Below are 18,134 nucleotides of genomic sequence, written 5' to 3'. Positions count from 1 at the left end.
AGATAGCAGTACACTCCTAGCTTTGCTTTTTACGGTCTACATACTCACCTCGGGGCTCTTATTGAGCATTAGCAGTTTTCCATCACCAAAACTTACAAGCTAGCTGCACAGGATGGCAGGTGAAAAAGATAGATGAAGTAAACAGCAACAAAGACAGGTTGCTCTCCTTTACACAGTGCTGGTTCTTTGACTTGTCCTGCAGTAAGTTAGGTATGTTTATGCCTAAGTTTCCTATCCCAGCTATAAGCATGTAAAAGGGAATGTAGCTTGTAAAGTTTACATATTTGTATGTAGGTGTTAGTATTTAATTTATGTTGTATTTCATATTTGTTTGCTTGGCTTTTCTTTTTTTACATTTTTTAAATCTTTCTATTGTTTAGCATTTGTATTTTTCCAAATTAAACACAGGCTTTTGAATGCTCAAGTGAAAACCTAACTGACTGAGACGTTTTATTTTCTTCTCTACAATGAAACTCAAACCATTTGAGCAATATACAAAACCAAGTTTTATTGTCTGTATGAAGTGCTTGAAAACACACACTGGGAATTGTTTTGACAAAGATCATAAAAAAATGTCTATGATGGAAAAGAAGCAGGGTTTCTCTGCGGGGCAGTGGGAGCGTCTTATCACCTTGTGAAGTATTTCATATCAGTAAATCTCACACAAAGTGATGAAACATGTGGGACAAACAGAAGTCTCACCCTCCAGCTGCAACATGCTCATCTACCGTGTGAACATCAGCTGGGGAACAGGAACCTGTCACTGACACACCTGTCTCAGCCACAATACATCTGACACACTTTTCTACTCAAAATGTGATTTTTGTTACATCAGGAGAGTTTCTTCTTAGCTGCAGCTGAAGTCTGTGGTGATGTGGACTTTGTACAAACAGAGCAGACCACCTGTACTGGTGAGAGGGGTGGGCTCACAGTCTGATCAGGCCTGCGACGCAAGCCTCTCAATGATTCGCCTGTAGTCTTCCAAAGCAACCTGATAGCTCTTCTCCAGCTCCTCGTGCTGCGTCTGAGTGTCCATCTGACCCATGTGGGACACCAGCTCCTCCGGCCGCAGGCACTTCTTCATCTTTGCCAGCTCCCTCTGATTCTTCTGCATGACATTGACAGCACAGACACACACACAGGTGAGATGAATCAGTCTGCTCACTTACTCCAAACACACAGGAACTTACATTCTGTTGATTTTGATCTGTTGCTGTTAAACACTTTCTTACATCAAGTCGCCGGCAGGTTTAATAATCAGAATATAGATAAAGTCAATCTTCTTCCTGACGGTCTGATTTGCTTTGTAGCTCATATAGAGGAAACGGTATTAGTCTCAGTATGTTTCATAACCCGCTTAACAACTCATAACAGAATCTTTAAGTAACCAGGTATGTTTTGTCATCAACATTTAGGTACTGTCTGAAGGGGAAATCATTATCAAAGAGTTAATAAGCTATATTAGTATGGATCAAAATGGATATCCTGGAACTTTTACATTCTGTGACTTCTGAACCGCTGCCTCTGGATTTCATTTCAATGTACTGTCAGATATATTTGTTTTGTGTTCAACCTTTTTTTGCCTGTCCTCCTCTTTACTTTGTTTGCCTTTCTAGCTAATTATAGAATTTGTGTGGCTCAAAAAGCAAGAAATGAATGCCACAAGTAAGTTACATTAAATGATATTGTTCATTTTGGTATGCACATTCAAGTGTCAGACCCACATATGTTTCATTTCTATGACCCTGTTTGCATTTACTTTAGATAGAGAAGTAATATTAGCCAAAGAGGTCTTCCATTGCAATCATTTATCAGCTGGTGTCAAAGAGGGATAAAGTGCATTCTGCCTAGAGGCTCTGGCTGAAAATGTGGGTTTTTAACAGTTGTTTATGTTTGACATTAAATGGCTATAAGACAGAAGATTAAGCCAAATCAGGCTATGGCAACATGTGAAATACTTTGTAGTAGGTACCATATGATGGCATTGTCCCTTTTGGAGGATTTGTCAGTAATATGAGAATTGCAGAGCGTCAATCGTGCAATGAAATCACAGTGCTTAAACTTTTTTTTTTTTTTACATGGACAAACAAAACTCTCGTTCCCTTAGGCGACTACAATCAGCTGCTTAAAAAATCCTGCACGCATATAAATGCAGACATGGTCCTTGGGGAATTGAGGGTAAGAGCAGAAACTCGTAATCCCCCTAACATTCGCAGAGCAAGGCTTCTGCCATTCAGCTAACTACATGCTAAATCTCCTGAGGGAAGGAAAAACCACTCTGCATCTGGCCACCAGATCTTTCCCTGCCACTCTCTCAAGGAATTCCTACTTCCCGCCTCACCACATAGGTCTTTTCCATGTCAGATTATGCCTTTTTTTCCAGACATGTGGTTACCCTGCTGACAGAGAATTCTCTAATGGATGGTATGTAAAGTCTCAGTGAGCGGCTCAAACATTAAATGTCACGAGCAAACAGGATGCAGGGTTTTATGTCTGTGCATGTAGATCAACACAGTATTTCCCACTGTCGAGTCTGGAACAGCACAATCCAGAGGAGTTTATGATATTCTGCACACTGAGGTTTGGATTGTTAGACTGAAACTGAATCAAAACTTGCATATAAAACAGAAGATAAAAAGGGTTGAATTTAAAAAAAGTTCTGCAGCAGAAAAGCGACAGAACTCTGAATAGCAGCAGATTTTTTTTTTTTTTTGACAAAGTGCTTCAAACACACTTTGATGAAAATTATTTCTCCCAAAGAAATGCAAATCCTGTCCAATGACATGTGTCTGAATAGAAAAAAGCTCCAGCAGCAGCAGAAACCACAGACGCCTGGTGCGCCCTATTGTGACTGCAACAATACGCTTCTAGTTATCTATCAATTTTCACTGAACTGAAGATCAATTTTTTTTCTGCTGTTTTAAAAAGGTAACATAATAAACAGTGACAATGTGGAGCTGTAAGCCGATCAAGTGTGTGCCACACATGGGCCACTTTGCTTCCTGCAGTGAACAGTTGTAATGTTAGGCTCACAAAAGGTAGAAGGCTGCACACAAGACATTTTTGTTTTACAGCAACAGAGACAAGTTGACTGACATTCAGTTTTTATGTCTGAATAAATAAAAGAAAATCAATCACTCAGGATGTCATTCTGCATCCACCATTTGACCCACTCCACACAGACACGCAAGGCAAACTGCTCAGAGGCCGTTTTATAACTCACCCTATATGGTCCAAATAACCTCTTCTTCACCTCCAGACGGTACGCTCTCGCCTTCTCTTCATCACTCATGTCTGTTGCTCTCAGACGCAGGATTTCATACACTCGCCTTGCATGTTTCTGTAAGAAAAAAAAAATAAAGGGAGAGGATTGTACTTATTGTTTTTCTAAGTGTGCCAAGCATACTCTGATAACCAGCTATATGAAACCAAATCACATCATACAGAATAAGTGTAAACAGCAAAACATCATGCTGATGAGAGTTTGAAATTGTTTGGAGATTTGAACATGACTTGAGACAACTTTAGTATACAAAGTGAAGTTAGAACTTTATCTTCCTATTTCACAAAATGCCAACAAAAACAGAAAGTTACTCCGTGTGGAAGAAATAGAGTACATAGAAAAACATAAAAGAACCTTTTTTACAATCCTTAACAGGCATGGTTATAGCACAATGATATCGTTGAAGAAATTCTGTTATGAACTCCTTTTATATAAAACAAAATGAAGGCTTCGTCTTCCTGAAACAGACCTGGTAAAACATTTTTATTTTGTTACCCTGAAGGCTTGCTAACTTCACACTCCTCTGAATTGTAAAAAGTCAAATCTCAGGTCACAAACAAGCTCAATATTTTACATTTAGGTTTCGGAATATTTTGGTCTTCTGGCTGATAAACATGGAATATGAAAATGTCATCTCAGAGTTTTCTGAATTGTAAAGTCAAAGCTTTGATTTGAACACAGAACATGACAGAGTCATACAACACCTTGTTTATTTTCAACTTGTCCTGCGACTCTTTGACCATGTCAGGGGAGAAACCCAGATGCAGCTTGTCTTCTGCAAAGGAGGGCATGCCTTGACAAAGCTTGACCAGCACGTAGTCTCTGAGTTTCACATAGTTTTCGGACGGGTCTTCAGCTGTGAACAAAACAACACACAGACCAGGAATATCAGACATATATTAAACATAATCAAAACAAGTTAGAGGTATGTAGCTCATAGTTTGTTTTTTTAAATCAGGGGAAGGAGCAAGGCAGGGATTTGGGGACCACAATTTTTTTTGTTGCTAAAACTGACATATATCACTTTTTTTAACTTCCTCAAATATTTACTTCAAGAAAGATTGCTTAAGTTTTACCTAAAGCATGACGTACAGTAAGCAGCTATATTCCACCTGAAGTATTCATCCTCTGTCATCTTGTAAAGCAACAATTTCAATCCATAGAGTTTCAACAGAGCTGCAGCACATTCTGGTATTCACACCAGATCTTAAAATGAACCCCTCGCCCCCATGGATCAACTGTTAAGAAAAAAGTCCTTATATTTGTGGTCATCATATCGATCCTAAATGAAAAGATAATATCTGGAAATATAAATAATTAAACTAAAGTACTTCAGAAGCTCACCTGTAATGTCTTGAACTTTGGGCAGGCTGCAGTAAAACCTGTGAACTGCCTCCAGAAGCTGAGCTCCGTGACCCTCTCCTTGGAACGGAGGCAGGATCAACATTTGGCTGTTTAGGAAGAGTGAAGACATAGATGCAAAAACACAAAGAAACCTGTTGTTCAAACTTAGTCATAATCATAATTTGCATGGCATCTGAGATGAAACTAAAAAAAATCTAATTTTTTTCAAAGCAGGAAATAATAGATAGTTCCCCAGATCCATCAGTGTAACAAATCAAACCACATCAAAAGCTTATCTCTAAAGTTGTTTTCAGATACGAATCACCCTGGTTTGGTAATGAAACAAAATCTGGATGAATGGTTGGCTATATAAGCCCATAATTTGGGCTCTTTGGGAAGAGGATAAAGAAATGTATAATTTTCCACTCCTTTTTTTTCATACAAAAGAATGGGAAGGCACGCGCTGCCCCAGCAATTACCTTACACGTGGCCGGGTTTTGTCTGGGTACACGTAGTAATTATAAACTGTCATGTAGCCAACAGTTGCGTAGAGAGTCTCCCCATCCTTATTGTACTTTTCAAATCTGCAGATAAAACACAAAAGGCAAACAGGTCAATTACAGGCACACTCCCATGCAGTGTCCATTTTCGCCCCTCTGTTCTTGTGCCCACCCTTCACCCCCCCGATGTCAGCACGTTAGAGCAGCCAGGCCCCGATTGGTACACCTGCTACAACCTGAATACATTATGTACTTAATTGGAGTACTGCAACTTAGAGGAAGAGAAGGGGTTGGAGGAGGGTCTGAGCTCCTCAAAATCACTTCAGTCCATTTTGCCCATTGTCAGTATTAATAGTTGCCAGGGTAAAGAAAACACTGGCAGAGGCTCTTTTTACTGTTAAGACATTGTTCAGTGTTTCAAAAGACAACAGTATTCAATTCAGCTCTTGCCCCTGAAAAAAACTGAAAAGGGCTTTGGCCACAAAGGAAGCTCTTGCCTGATCAACAATTCTCCTATGGGGAGAAATATAATCAAACTGGCCTGGTAATTGGTCACAAACGCCACAAAGGGGGGCTTTGTTTTTCAATGACACAATAAAGGCTTTAGGTTAGGGGTGGGCAGGGAGGAGCGGGGGGGTTGATGTCAATTAAGAGAAGCACTCACACAAGAAAGAAGTCCCAGCGATCGTCGTCGGCATCGATGAAGCTGGCAGTCTCTATGAACCACATAAGGAAGGTCTGCAGGCGCTCGTGGTACTCTTGGAATCCTGGGCAGGTGATGTCAGCCTGGGTCGCAAAAATACAGCAGAAATACAATTCTGATATGGTTTAAAGTTGTATCTTGTGCCTTCCTTTAGCTCAAGAGAGTTAAAAAAAAAAAAAAAAAAAAGCAATAACAAGTTAAAAACTGAAATAAAAGTTTTTTTTTTAAAAAGCCTGTCCGCTAAGGCAGTGTGTGTTTGTACCTTGTGGATCTGGTAAGTGAGTTCTCCAGCCTCCTCGCTGTGGACCGTGTACGTGTGAAGCAGGGTGCCGAAGGGCTTGAAATTGGCCTCCTTCTCCAGCAGTGAGATGAAGTCGTCAGTGTTGCAGGTGAACCCAGCAGGAACGATTTCCCGGATCTTCCCTTCAATATCGTCAGACTGAATTAAACAACATACAGTGTAAAAATTTAGTAATGTAAAAAGTGATCTAGAACATTTGAGCAGATATTTGCATAAATATGACCAGCTCTGAATTTTCTAATTATTAAAAATCCTGAAATATTAATTGTTTTGAAAACTGGTTTTATGTTAGTTGCAAAGTTCTGTTTCTAAAAGCGACAGGACTGTATGAGAGTGAATAAAGAGAAAAAAATCTAGAAATTAGGACTGGAAGCATACATGTTTTGTGCCAATGAAAGAAAACCATTAGGCAATTAAAACTGTCAGCTGAGCAGAAACCACAGCGGCAACCCCCACCCCCCACCCGCCACCCCCCCTTTTCCGGTGAAAAGACCACTTAAATCAGTACATTTACTACTTATGTTAAACCATGAATATGTGATGAAGTTGCCACAATAAAACGCATTTCTGCTTCTCACTGGGAAATTAAATCTTATGAATTGATCTCAACTTAACAAACCTTTGAGCATCCATAATAGAGGCCTCTCCTCTAATCCCGCCAAGTGAACCCAATCAAATGAATTTGCCCTTGCATTTTTTTTCAAAGAGCCCACGAGACAAAGGGGCCCTACCCTTGGACTTTTTACTCAGTGCAACCTGTGGTTAGTTCAGCTGTAATGTTTGCATTGTATCCATTTCCACAAGGATTGACATGAGAACACTTTGCTAAGCAGCCCTTTCACACCATTTACATGTGTGATGGGCATTATTTCAGCAAAGAGACCCTTGCTGCTCGGCATTGAAAACGGGGAAATGAAGAAGGTCTGAGCAAAATGCACTACAAAAGGCTAATACAACATGCTGCTAATTCCCCACCCTTTCAGACATCAGCTAATATCTAACTGGAAGTAATGCACCTGCAGCTGAATGCCTCTTAACCATTGTAATTGTTCAGCCACATTTCTAAGGAACAAGGAGCATACTTAAAAGGCCATGGACAAACACGTCTCTTTATCCCGGCCACTCTCCTGCACACTAGACACTAAATTGCACAGCCTTCCAGAATAGATGCCTTAGTTTGTCATGAATGTAACTTAACAAGGCACCTTTAGAACATTTTGTTAATGTCTTTGATTTCTAACAATAAGCACAAAGAGGGTATAAACTATCTAATTCGTTGTGCTGGCATTATTTCATCTGTTTCATTTACAGCGAAGACCCTTTTACAAATCCAAATCACTGATTTAGTTTGAACTTATTATCAACTTTAAATATAATGTTAAAGCACATAAACACAACCATATCGCTTTTGAAGGTGAGAGAAAAAATAACAAAAGCAACATTTCCAGCTCACGTGTATAAAAAGTCATGCTCAGACATCAATCATTTTCTTTAAGAGAAATTCAGCATTTTAGTTTGTCTGATTAAAAAAAGTAAAGATTTTTATATGACGACAGTCTCGTATTGACATTGCAGCTGCATAAACTCCATCTATGCCTCCCCTCCCCTCTGTCTCTATCCCTCTTCTCTCAGCAGCTGCACCGCACCCCGACCGTCCACACGCACTCAGAGACAAACACCCTTCAGAGAGTAGCCTGAACTCTGCTGCTCTCTACCTCTACACCAGCTGCACTCAAACCCTTAACAAGGTGAACACTCAGGGGTCAACACTGCACACCAAGCAGTGGCCCACAGACACTAAGCCAGCAGCCATCACATTTCAGTTTGAATATCAGCTTCAAACTATCTTCTAAAATAGTCTAATGGCTCTCTTTACGTTTAAAAACACTGGATTGGTTGCCATGGCTTCGCTTTTCTTTTTTCTTTTGGAGCGAAGGGATGGAAGAGGTGAAACTAGAAGAAGCCATCGCTGTCAAAGGGTTTATTTATAATCTGAGCACATCCTCAGAAACACCAATTCCTGGTGAGTTTACAAATGATCCCACTGCTCCCAGTACCACCAGTTGAAGGCCACATTGTCCAATGAGGGAGCCCCTGCTGTGTCTGGATAGGACAGATGTCCCAGAGTTCAATGATCTGACCTCAGAAGAGGCCCTGGCTAATACTTGTGTTCGTTTAACGTGTTCGATGCATTGAAAGCTCCAGGAAATATTCAAAGCCGGTCGCAGCCTTTTGTGCGGTCTTAGAGAATGTGCTACAAGTTGAACTGTCCAAATACAGCCTCTTTATATGCAAATGTGGATCTTCTGCAATTACTAAAGGCAGAAACTTGCACACAGTAAATAGTGCTACTGCTGGAACAACACTAAAACTGAAATGAAGGATTAAGATTTTGAACCCAAACATTTCTGATTGTGAATGACTTGAGCAGCAATTCATCCCTGAAAAGAATATGTACAAAATTTCCAACCGTGTCACATTACTCCTCCCGCTGATTCAATCACATAAACCTCTCAAATCAATACCTCATGTTAGACCGCACGTACAGAACCTTTTAAAATCCCTCTCTTCCGACAGGGAGGAGAAGGATTAGTGTACCGGCACAGGGGGCCACGGTGGGCTGAGATTAGGTCTAACAAAGCAGGGGATCTTTTACAGGAATAATGACACCACACAGAGAGGCTCAGAGTTACTTTAGTAAGAGAAGAAACATTAAGGGAACTGAACTTGTGCACAAAAGAGAAGCCTTTATTGCCCTTAAAGAATTATTGATTGCAGTCATACTCTCATACAAAGATGGAGGCCTCCTCTTATTAGAGCTGACTGATATTTGTCTGTTTGATTTAATTTAAGTCAATAATGCCTTAAAGTACATTGATGTACTGTTGAGTAAACACATATAATCCTGCTCCATTTTAACCTTTGCCTTTTAGTTTTACACTAATTCACACTAAGTCTAAGTATAATACTCGTTAAAATTATTACTAGAGATGCTGATAGCATGAAAATGTTTGAATGCGTGATTTAAATGTATTTTCTTGAAATATTGAAAAAACAGGAAATTTTGCTCCACGATATTTCACTGATGCCTCTTAAAGACAAGCTAAGCTAAAAAATAAAAAAAAAACATGTACATGACATGTACGCCATCTTGAAAAATTCACAGCGCTCTACTTTCTGCCAGCACAACAGAGGAACAGAGGATACCAGCGGCTCACTTACGCCTGCAGTCTGCATGTCTCACCTAGAGATGGGACACATCCGATCTGATATCGGGATCAGGTCCGATATTTACATAATTTACATATCGGATTTTGGACTCCACAGCAGTGGTGCTGATAGGTTTCTACTTCAGTCGATTTGTTTGCTTCCACTGGCTTGGCTGCGCCTCAGCTCCCGAGCCCTCTGCAGCAGATACGCAAAGCTTCTATTTTTGCCAGATGCCAGAGCAGCTCGCATCAATTTAGCACAGAGCAGATCGAGCGGGACAGGAAGTCAGACACATAAACAACACTAAAACATCTGGTTTATTTTCAAAATAAAAGACTTCCTTCTTGACAGTTGGGAACAATGACCTTATGTGTGTTTGTTTGTTTGTGTTTATAAGGGTGTCATACCATATACGTCATATAATCACGCGCTGTCGCTCGTGATTCTGTAATAACCGTGGGAACTCCTTGGTCTTGGGACTCAAGAGTCAAGAGAAGTATTTGACGGGTTCTACTCTGAGAACACAGTCTTTGGGTGTTGACGGACAAGAGAGCGCAGAGTCGTTACCGGAGCAGAGCTAACATGCAATACACACGTATCTGGTGTACGTTCTGGGTTGTAATATGAATGTCTTAATGGTACTGGGCTTATGAGGACTACGTACCCCATGGTACCCCATGGTGAGAAAACGAGCAAATGTTGTATGTTTTATAAGGCTATATGTTGTACCAAAAAAAAGGAGTTTAGTATTAAAGGTAAAGCATACATCCAACCTGGCGTTGTTTGTTGCCTTTAGTTTTCTTATAATTGATTACCATAAAATCCGGAATATAAATCGCACTCTGTTTTTGAAGGTCTCAGAGAAAATAAAAAGTGTTGAATTGTCTTTCGATCACAGTGTGGGATGTTGGCTGCTGCACCCACGGTAATGATGACGTACTGGTATATTGGTCACATCGGTGTATAAGACGCAGTCAACTTTTAAGAAGAAAAAATAGGTAGTAAAAGTGGGTCTTATACACCAGATTACATGGTAAATTAAGTGGAGCAAATGTAACTGTCCGCTACAATGTATAGCCTAGTATTAATATGGGACTTCCTGGTCTTTCTGTACCAGACGTTGACATTGTGCAGCAGGCTGTCAATAAAAGTGCCTGTGTGTCGTTTGGAATGGGGCCCATGCGGATTTGACTTAAAATTGACTTTGTTTTTATTAATTTACAGAAAAAAATATTGAAATATATATCATGTATCGCCCATTCAGCTGAAAACTAGAGACTAGAACTAGAGATATGATTTTGGGTCCACATCACACAGCCCGACAGACGAGGAGATAGTGATGCTGTCCTGTCCCTATGTTTTCATTCAGTACTGACCTGCAGAGTGTTTCCAGTGAGCTCAATAGTACTGCACAATGACTGGCACACAGAACTGTCCCAAACAAAGCAACATGACAAGAGCAAACTAGAACATACAGCCAGAGGCCAGGGTGTGTTCAGATAAAGACACCACCACACACTTTGACTGGATTATGAGTGACAATTGAGATTGATATAGAGATGGAGATTTTAAAATAAGTTCATATCACCTTGATTCTTGTGTATGTTTAAAGCATACTGCATTCACTGGAAGAGCAATATTCAACAGTCTAATAATTCAAGAAAAATGCTCAAAGTATAGTAAACAGTCCTGTGAGAACACTTAAAGTCATATTTCAGGTTGCTAGATATTCCTACTAAAAAGGGATTTAGAAAAGCATTTCTTACCTCTACACAATCAAACATCTCAGTGACTTTTGAGGAGTATTTCACTTTGAAGAGAGTGCTCAGGTTTCCTGCAGTGTAGAAGAGTTGTATCTGAAGACCTTTGTATCCAAAAGCGACTTCACTGAAGAAAAAATAAAAAGAAACAAGAACGCAGCAGTAAAGCTTTTTGAAAAGAAAATACAGGTGAAATTGCAAACTCACAACAATACAGCAGCTGTTTTATTTGGTGTGTACATTGGAAGATAAAATCATATCATGGGGAAAATAACAAATGACTGATTATTCCTTTTAATTGAGTTTAATAAATATACACCTGGGGTGAATAATAAAGGATTGCAGTAGGTCTGGCCACTTACTGCACCGTGTTGTATTGTTTCTTACACCACAACACTACTGACAGTTTATGGAAAAATAGATTTCATCATTATGCAACTGTGTGATTGAGCTTTACCAGCAATTATGCTTGCTGAAATAATTAATGTCCCAATTACTGAGTTCCCTTTGAGTTGATTGCAGCAAGTGCAAAAATAACCAATCCTAGTTTTGACTAATTGGGAAAAGCAATTTGGAGCCTAACAACCTGCTAGTTAGGCCTACACACAGACACAGGTGTCATGGCCAATACTGTTGCATGCTCAGGCTCGATAGCAAAACCTCGTTCTGCATCACATTTGGTTAATAATATGACTCTGTGCAGCTTTTTAAAGCGACATGAAAAAAAGATTATTTTTTTTTTCATTAACCCTTGTATTTCTGACGTTTTGAATGTGGCTACTAAATGACCAAAAAAAGGGACTTTGTATCTTTAAGAGTGGGATTTAAAAAAAACATCTGAACCAACTATGACATGACTACAAATGAGAAACAGGTTAAAACAAAAAATCTGTAATGATAATTTTGATGGCACAGTTTCTCAGTTAACATTCTATTGGATGAGAAGGGAACAGATAAATCATTCTCCAGCCATAAGGTGACTGTCTCAAATCCTTTGCTTTTTGTAGTGCTAGCATTTTCTTTTCCAGGCAAGTATCATTTTTCCTTGTTTGAATAAAAGATTACAGATCATCATTCATATGGTTCATGAGCAACTCAGTGTGTTTCAAGATTTTGGAAAATACACATATTTCCTGTTTAAAAAGGAGTGAAATATCAAAAGCCATCTCATCTATCATCATCCAAAACAGGTTTATTTAGGACATGTTAGTCTAGCTTAGAATAAAGACCTTCAGCTTGAAGAATCCAAAGTCATAGATACACCTGACGACACTTCTGAAACACATTTACTTCTCAAAATGAGCTTCAGAGTTGTGGATGAACTTCTTCATGAACAGCTGAGCCCAGTTACTCAACATTGCAACTTTACTTCAAATCATCAGGGCCTGAAATTCACTTTTTGTACATGCTAATGCTATGCCTCTATGTGACCTACAAAAGCCAACAAGACCTTCCGACACACAATGATTATTTCTGTATTTGTATTTAAATCCTATTCATTCATGCAGATGTTTGTAACAGGAGTTTTAACTTTAGGTATAATCAGACAATTTGGCCTCGTACATGTATTCTCTATTCAGTAGACTATGTAACAGTTTTTTATTTTATTTTTTATTCTACCTTTGTTCCATCAGGTAGTCTCATTGAGATTTTGTAATCTCTTTTTCAAGAGAGACCTGCGTACATCAGTGGCAAATAAAATAATAAAAAACATCGAAATAACAGAAATCAAAACCACAAAGTAGATGCATGGCTAATACACACAACATCATACAAACACATTAAAAGTCAAGTGTCCAATGCAGGACTATTAACATAGACAACTACCTATTGATTGAGATTATTCTGAGCCAGTCTGCCTGACACTGTCTTTTCACTGTTTCTATTTGTGTTTGCAAAGAGTTTTAATCATGTTTCTATCCGTTAATTACGAATATGAATCTATAATATTTCCTGCAAAGTGATAGGCTACTTATCAAATCAGGCTAAACGTACTAATAACGCGCCCATACATTCTGATTATATCATTTAAGTGTTTGTGTCGCTGTGCGCGTGGCATGTAATGGCTCGTGTGTGAGTCTGATCGGCACAACATTGGCTATAATCGTTAGGACAGGCCGGTCACTAGTCAGGGCCAAGCAGGCTGAAAACCGGCCGGTCACATGCTGATCTATCGGTGCACCCTCAGTTACAAGTTATTGTAGAGCCCCGATCAGGTCCCTGAATGCAATGATATTTTATCATTATTTTTAGACTTTTTCACATGTTCAACGTACATTTTATGTGGCCATTGAACCTAACATGATTGCCTTTACTTGACTAGTGACCAAACTCATTTGAAAACCTGCAAGAAGAAATTTCTACTTAACTCCTGCATGAATTCTTAGACTGAACACTTTGATTTTATCAGGTCACAAAAAGCATTTTCACCACCACTGTTCCTTTGGGTGAGGCAGATCTGCACCTTTAGTTCAGATATGTTTGCATAAAGGTCAATATCAGGATTGGTTTCAGCTCGTAAATAACAGGTGTAAATACACTGCTCAAAAACATTAAAGGAAGGGGCGCAGTGGTTAGTGTATGGAGGCTGTAGTCCTCAATGCGGGCGGCCCAGGTGCGAATCCAACCTGTGGCTCCTTTCCCGCATGTCATTCCTTACTCTCACTCTCCCTGATTTCCATCTCTATCCACTGTCCTATCTCTCCAATAAAAGGCAAAAAAGCCCAACAATAAATCATAAAAAAAAAAAAAAAAAAAAAACATTAAAGGAACGCTGAATCATTACAGATTAAAACTGAATCAGTTAAACTTCATGGGTATCAATCAGTCCATTTAGGAAGCACAAGTGATTGTGAATCAGTTCAACAAGCTTTGGTGCAAATGAAGGTGACAACTGGTGCAGTAGAGAGGCAAAAGCCAGACAACCCCCCTGAATCTCCCCTGGTATCTCCTCTATGCTCTTTAGACTTTGCTGGGAGACACAGCAAACCATGTTTATTTGATCTATGTTGTGACCACATGTATAAATAAGCCATCCTTAAAGAGCTGGACTACCTGTGCAAACTGATTTGGCTTCAGGTACCACCTGATGCTTCCAGTAGTAACAAGGACAAGGACTTTTTCTGAGCAGTCTATAATAATTGGAAGACTTGTGTGTAAAAAAACAACAACAATCATTTCGATGTTTGTTGTTGTTTTGTTGGGAAAGTGTAATGGAAAAATTCTGTTTACTGTCGAGGACACATTTTACTCACAGCTCGCTTGAGAAATGCTACAATAAGTTAATACGTAATATTCTTGTTTTGTCTTTACCCAAGGATGAAGGTTTCTCACAAATAGCTAAATATCAAAGATACTCAGACTTGAAGTTTCCTTGACATCACTGTTGTGCGACGTGTTGAAATGTATGACAAAATGTATTTGATATTTGACTGCGCCTGTATCTGCAATCCTTATAAAGGCATGAAGGTTTCTTTCTACTTGCAAGAAGGATTAAACTAAACAAAGACATTGATTGACTCATGATCCTTTCTTTTGCATTGTTCACAGAAATTTCCAGCACAAAAGCTGTTTTATTTTTAAGAGAAGAGGTGGAAAGATGGAAAGAAAATACTCACTCATCTCCAAAGAGTTGGTGGCTGTACTCAGGGTGGAATGTGGTGCCGTCATCTTCAACATCCTCAGGGAAGCGAACTGAAAGGATTTGAAGGCAAATTCGCACAATTTAAGAGAATATAAAAAGGTGAAAATATACCCAATAATATACATTAGCAAAACATATAAAGAAAGCAACAATAATAATAATAATAATAATAAAAAACATACCCAGCTTCATGCATAAAGCTTCATTTGTGTCACACTTGTATTCAGCCAGTTTCTTCTCCATCGTATTTACTTCTGAGGAAAGAAATAAACCTTACTGAAATGTTAACAATTCCTGAAATGATATGCTCTTAAAGACCCATTCCTCATTTCCATCTTCATTCAGTCTTAATGAATAGTTGCTGCTGTAAAGGTTATAAGCACACCAATGTAATTATTTTACACAATCACTTCAGTCCAATATTAGCAGCAGCTTGAGGAAACCATTCTGAAGGCACTATCAGAAAATAAAACCCTGTTTTCTTCGATATTGGAGACTATCCATATCAGGGATGGGCAACTTTGGTCACAGCAAGGGCCACATTAATTTATTTCTCACTGCCAGAGGGCCAAATTGTAGTATACAAAAACAATTACAGTCAATTATGTCTCAAATTTAACTCAACATATACCAGTGATCAAATATTATTATGGACATATTTCTGGTTTTCATGATTTCATGGCAGATTTTGTCATGTTTTTCTTCATGTTTCAAATTAATTGATATGTAAAAATTGACATGGGGGCCACTTTGAGGGTTTATGGGGGCCGCATGTGGCCCCCGGGCCGCCAGTTGCCCACCCCTGATCCATATGATACTATCAACAAGCACACGCAGCTCAAGCTTACATTCAATGTTTCAGTACCGTCACAATCATGTGCAAAATCAAAGACAGTTTTGTTCTGTTCTGTTAAAATGTATTACCAATACATTACAATTAAGAACTTTATTCACTCTGATTAAAATATATTACAACGTGGACTACTAACTGTAATGTAGAGGTTTCTATTTACTGAGGTTTTAGAAACTGTAAGCTCAGTCATTTACACTGTTCTGTGGTAAAGAGGACGTAAATATTCAGTGATACTCCATTAAATCGAGTCACACATTCACGTTACATAAACACACAAACACTGTATGACAGCCCGTTAGCTTCACTAAGGTTAGCAGACAGGCCCACACAGCTACAGCTAGCTTAGCTCGACATATTTCGAACAAGTGGAGAGAGAATAAACAACTTCAGACGATTTGGACCAACATCAGTGATAGTGTGTCGATAGATCTGCATTCAAACGAAGACAGGAGAATAGGAGCTTTGAAGCGCTTGGCCACTTACCCGCCATTTCTGCACAGTGTTGTGCGGAGCTGTGTTGTCCCAAAAGACCCGCGGAATCGGGACAACTTCCGGGTCCGTGTAGAAACAGGAAGTAGTTTTTTTCAACGGTAACGGCCAAGCGGCAACCTCCGGTCTGGTCATTGATTTAACCAAATCTATAATTAAATAAAACATCTTTTTAAAACAGGGAATTACAAGGTACAAATGGACAGTAAAACGAAACAAAACAGCATAATTGATATTTAAGAGTGCTTCGACAATTTATATTTCAAAGACAAAAAAACATTTCTTAATAATGTTTGTTTAAAGGTTTTTAAAAACAGAATATCATGCATCAGTTGTGCTATGTTTAGGGAATATTCAACTAAAGTTAAAGACAAGGGTCATAACTCAATAAATGAAAAGTTATAATTGTAAGTAAATATATAGTAAAGATAACCTACAATTAAGTTTGTTACCTAAAATACTATACGATACATTTAACATCCTTTTATATTATGGTTTGTTGATACAAGTAACATTTATGGAAAACTCAGTTTCTCCTCGGTGATTTGTTGAGTTATGCAGAAATGCTAATTTTTCAAAATTCTCAAACCAAAACAAATCAAGTGTGGCCCAATAAAAAAAAGTAAAACAACACCTACCATACAAGCAGTACATTGTTGTTCTAGAAATGTGGCACAAACAACGCATTGGTTCATTTGGATATGTTAGTGAATAATTCAGAAAGTAGTAAGATTTACAGCTCAATTAAAGAAACAGAACACATGTGCATGTGCAATTCTGAACATCCCCCTGCGCCTGCCTAATGCTATGCTATCATCCCAGCCTCAGCTATTCTGTCCTGCAGGTGCACCAATGAATGACCTACCCAGTGATGTTTAAACCACTGTAATTTTACCTCCACTACACTGTCAGCACTAGATTATCCCTTTTCTAAACAATACCATACCTTTACAATCCTAAAGCAACACATTGTGTCTGCATGGAGGCAATACATGCTGCTTGATCTCTGAACTGCAAACTTTTTAAAGAAAATATATAGGCAATAAGAACATCCCTCAACAGAGGAAGAAAATACAATGTTGAAGTGGAAAACAGTTTTGATGGAGACAAGCCTCTCCCTTTATCCTCTGACTTTCTGACAAATTAAAGAGCTTTTGTCTGAATTATGTATCAGTGACATTTTGTTTTATATGCAGAGAATAATAATGGCATATGATATTTTATACTAATGAGAATTTCTTAATGATTAAAGCAAGCCATTTAAGTAGGCCACATTAATTTTCCTTTTTCGAAGATACGTCATTCTACATAATTATTTCAAGCAATTCGAAATTCTACTGAAAATTAGTCTTTGCAACAGTTTGTTCCTCTAAATTATTCAGAAACTACTTGGATTAGACCCACCAAATTTATAAATATAATAGGCTAATATCCATCTGCTAAATACCCAAACATGACTATAAATTACATATTGTTCAGAAAATAATTGAATAAGAAGTTATGTATTGCAATTGACCCAACCCTGTGAATGGCTTCAATCCAGAGGATGGCAACTTGTTGGGGGGAAACTCACAATTTCTCAGTTTATTCAAAATGCATTTATTTATCATAGGCTACAGTATAGAGCCTATATAAGGAATATATGTTTGTCAGAATACCATGTTTTAACAAGATATATCTTTGACCATGAATGCTAACATGTCACTTTGATGCCAACAAAACAGGGAATCAGACAAAGTATTTTATGTTAATTCAAAAAAGTTATGAAAGTTTAGAATAGTATCATGAAAAAAAATAAAACATTACAAAAATATTGACAAGCTTTCTTTTCTTACTTTTTCTTTTTTTAAAGCAGGAGCAATTGTTCTATGTGTCTTCTGTCTTCCTGGTGTATTCACATTCTTAGTGTAATTTTATTTTCATTGACGATCAGAGTGTCATTAAGTGAATGTTAATAGAGCATTTACTTTTCATAGTCTGCATCTCTGCAGGCACAATGAGTGAAATGTGTCCTAGGTTGACCCGAGCAGACAGGAAATGCTGTAACA

At 38.5% G+C, this 18,134-nt stretch overlaps 1 protein-coding gene across 1 annotated transcript; it reads right to left on the bottom strand.

Annotated features, from left to right (window-relative positions):
• Positions 1–488: 488 nt before the first annotated feature.
• hat1 (histone acetyltransferase 1) lies at positions 489–16,210 on the bottom strand. Its single transcript, XM_020651503.3, has 11 exons — positions 16,081–16,210; positions 14,927–14,998; positions 14,719–14,794; positions 11,108–11,228; positions 6,093–6,269; positions 5,792–5,913; positions 5,107–5,211; positions 4,628–4,734; positions 3,988–4,139; positions 3,224–3,340; positions 489–1,108 (listed from the first exon to the last, which is right to left on the bottom strand). The coding sequence occupies exons 1-11, from the start codon at positions 16,085–16,087 to the stop codon at positions 938–940; spliced, it is 1,227 nt and encodes a 408-aa protein (XP_020507159.1). The 5' UTR covers positions 16,088–16,210; the 3' UTR covers positions 489–937.
• Between the last annotated feature and the right edge of the window lie 1,924 nt (positions 16,211–18,134).

Source organism: Labrus bergylta, chromosome 13, assembly GCF_963930695.1.
Source record: "Labrus bergylta chromosome 13, fLabBer1.1, whole genome shotgun sequence".
Lineage (NCBI taxonomy): Eukaryota > Metazoa > Chordata > Actinopteri > Labriformes > Labridae > Labrus > Labrus bergylta.
The sequence above is the reverse complement of the archived record's forward strand: the minus strand, read 5'-3'. Positions and strand labels throughout refer to the sequence as shown.

Bases quoted from the DNA above. Each gene is read 5' to 3' on its own strand.
- hat1 (XM_020651503.3), bottom strand. The intron at 14,795-14,926 runs GTATGTTTTTTA...AAATCCTTTCAG, and splicing joins AGCTTTATGCATGAAGCTGG to TTCGCTTCCCTGAGGATGTT. The intron at 4,735-5,106 runs GTAATTGCTGGG...CTTCCTAAACAG, and splicing joins AAAACCCGGCCACGTGTAAG to CCAAATGTTGATCCTGCCTC.